This window comes from Penaeus japonicus, unplaced genomic scaffold (genome assembly GCF_977035675.1).
Source record: "Penaeus japonicus unplaced genomic scaffold, GWHDUDI00000001_assembly GWHDUDI00000006, whole genome shotgun sequence".
Taxonomy (NCBI): domain Eukaryota; kingdom Metazoa; phylum Arthropoda; class Malacostraca; order Decapoda; family Penaeidae; genus Penaeus; species Penaeus japonicus.
Window position 1 is genome coordinate 29,801,114 of NW_028234408.1, and position 3,018 is coordinate 29,804,131.

The following is a 3,018-nucleotide window of genomic DNA, read 5'->3' on the forward strand; positions in this document are numbered from 1 at the left end:
TATATAATATATATATATATATATGTATGTATGTATGTATGTATGTATATGTATATATATATATATATATATATATATATATATATATATAATATATGTATATATATATATACATATATATACATATATATACATATATATACATATATATATAAATATATATATATATATATATATATATATATATGTATATATATATATATATATATATATATATATATATATACAAATCTGTGTGTGTGTGCCTGTGTGTGTTTTTTGCACACGCATGTTTATATGTGTATGTTTGTGTGTACTTTGAATGTATATATGTATATATATGCAAACATGTTTCTGTGTGTGTGTGTGTGTGTGTGTGTGTGTGTGTGTGTGTGTGTGTGTGTGTGTGTGTGTGTGTGTGTGTTTTGTTAAATTTCGTTTGACGTGCTTGGTCAGAAATAATCGGAAATGATAACGTTTAATGTGTCTGCATGAACATCGACACATTAATCACATCTATGTACATTGTTTGTATGGAGGTATATATATATATATATATATATATATATATATATATATATATATATATATATATATATATACATACATAAATAAAGAAATATATATATATATACATATATATACATATATATATATATATATATATATATATATATATATACATATATATATATATATATATATATATATATATATATATATATATATATATATGTATATATATATGTATATATATGTGTGTGTGTGTGTGTGTGTGTGTGTGTGTGTGTGTGTGTGTGTGTGTGTGTGTGTGTGTGTGTGTGTGTGCGTGTGTGTGTGTGTGTGTGTGTGTGTGTGTGTGTGTGTGTGTGTTAACTTTGTAAATATTTATTTCCTGTTGGCGTCCAGGCGGTGAATGCCGTGGCGTCACACAGGCCGTGAGAGGGTCACCAAAGGTAATCAAAGTGATTAGAGTGATCGCACCTGTCGGGGTCGCGGCGCTGGAATCGTCGGTATCGCCGCCATCTTCCCGCGCCCCGCCGCCGCCCCGCCCGCCGCCGCTGCCGCTGCTGTTGGTGGGCGAGGGCGCCGTCATGTTCATGTTGTTGGTGGAGGTGTTGTTGTTGAGGCCGTGGACGTGCGTGAGCGGCGGCGGGGACGACGTGCCCTTGAGGGGGGTGCGGAGGCCCAGGATGGCGTCGATCGTGTGTGAAGGAAAGGCGGGAGCGGCCGTGAGCGCGCCCGAGCCTGCACCTGCCCCCCGCAGCACCTGCCCGCCGCCCTCGTAGCTCTCGAAGACGAACTTGGCGCTCTCGGCCCGCTTGAGCTCCGCCGCCAGCTCCGACGAAGGCTTCGAGCCCGACAGCGAGTACTTGGTGTCCTGCGGACCCGACTCGTGGTAGTACTTGCCCTCCGACCCCAAGGGACTCTCAAAGTCACGGTGATTCTTACCCTCGAAAGGAACTCTGTGGTGAGTGTCAAGGTCAACGGCTTGACCCGAGGTCACGGTGAGCGGCAGGGGAGTCACTTCCCCAAGTTCTGCCGTGGTCAGGGCCATAGTACAACAGTCTCTCATGCACTTTATAAAACACTTTTTATGAAAGAAAACTATATGCCACAAAAATACTGAAACTGGCGTAGCGGCAGGATAAGGGAAGCCTGTGTGTCAAGGGCGGGCGAGAGGGCCGTCATACACTAAACCGGGAAGACATGACACCAGACAAACAAGCGCCAACACTCATGCTGCCGTCAAATGGCCGTGGCGAGACGAGCGACTTGTGTGTAACAACTTGTTCCCTCAAGATCCTGGTGCTCCGCAGGGACTGACTCCGCCCCTCTTTCTTGTAACTACGCTGATTGGTCAGCTAGGTTTGTGTTATCAAAGAGGCGGGGTTAATCGACGCGGGGGCGTGACGTCACTCTCTCTTGACCAATCAGATCGGAGCATGTCAAGTAATGGTTAGATGAAAGCGCTGACTCGAGCCCCAATTGAAGCGATTTGTACCGTAATGAAATTATATGTGTGTATCAAAGGAAATAAATTGATATCAACAACCCTCAGACACTAAACGGTCTTTTATCAGGAGGGCTGGGGTGAAAAATTGGGCGGGAAAACAGTTGTTAGGAGCAGATGTCGGGGTATTGACTGTGAACGAAATTTTCTGCATTATATGGCGCTAGAGGAATAATTGAGTAGTGACAACTCATTAAGTCCTGGCACAATGGTGGTAATGGAAAAGGCCTGATATAGCCGCCTCGGAGGGACTTACTGATATAAAGAATTTGAATCACTCAATTTTTGCCCCGCGTCTTTCAGGATCAAATACTTTGAATTCTTCCCGGACTCGTGTGCGACGGCTGTGTTCCTTTTGGAATTAGATAAACTTGCTTGAGAGGGATTCAAATTTGAAAATTATTTTTTGTGAAGAAGAACTAATGATAAAAACCGAAACGTGGGCTCATTCTTCTCGTAATCATCTTCATATTTTTATCAAGTTAGTGAGAAGTTTATGCCGTGCGCGATCCATCCAGTACTGGAGGAGACGATCCCGGGATGGATATAATATAGCTGATGCCAGTCTCACGGGATTGTTTTACGCGGCCGGATCAATATTTTACAGAGATTCCGATGTCTTGGAGGCGAGGAGGTGCACGGGAGGGAAGGAAGGGCGGGCGCGGGTGCGGATGGCTGTGTTTTTAGTGAATAATGGGAGGCTGTTTCTCCGTCTGCTTAGTCGCTGTTCTTGTGTTTGCGCGCCTGGGATTAAGAAGGAAGGTGGTTAATCTTAGCGGATCATTTCCACTTTTCAATCCATGCTCCTTTGATGAATTTGATTCTCGTCCCATTTAGCTGTGCGCTACGTCTTCACTGTGTAGTTTGCCTTGGCACAAGAGAGTCCCTACAACTGTAAAAACATTGTTATCATTATCATTGTCTTCAATATTGATCCTTTACCAGTGTATGAAGTCGGAGAAGATGATGTCTGACACATGGCTGATACAAGATTGAGTCAAACAAAGAGAAATGAAACAGTACAC

At 42.9% G+C, this 3,018-nt stretch overlaps 1 protein-coding gene across 1 annotated transcript in view; it reads right to left on the reverse strand.

The window, feature by feature from the left end:
• Positions 1–1,743, reverse strand: part of LOC122265708 (uncharacterized) — a 67,591-nt gene extending 65,848 nt beyond the window's left edge. Inside the window, exon 1 of the mRNA XM_043035109.2 lies at positions 964–1,743. Coding sequence (XP_042891043.1) covers positions 964–1,555 — 592 coding nt within the window. The 5' untranslated portion in view covers positions 1,556–1,743. The remainder of the gene's footprint in view (positions 1–963) is intronic.
• Between the last annotated feature and the right edge of the window lie 1,275 nt (positions 1,744–3,018).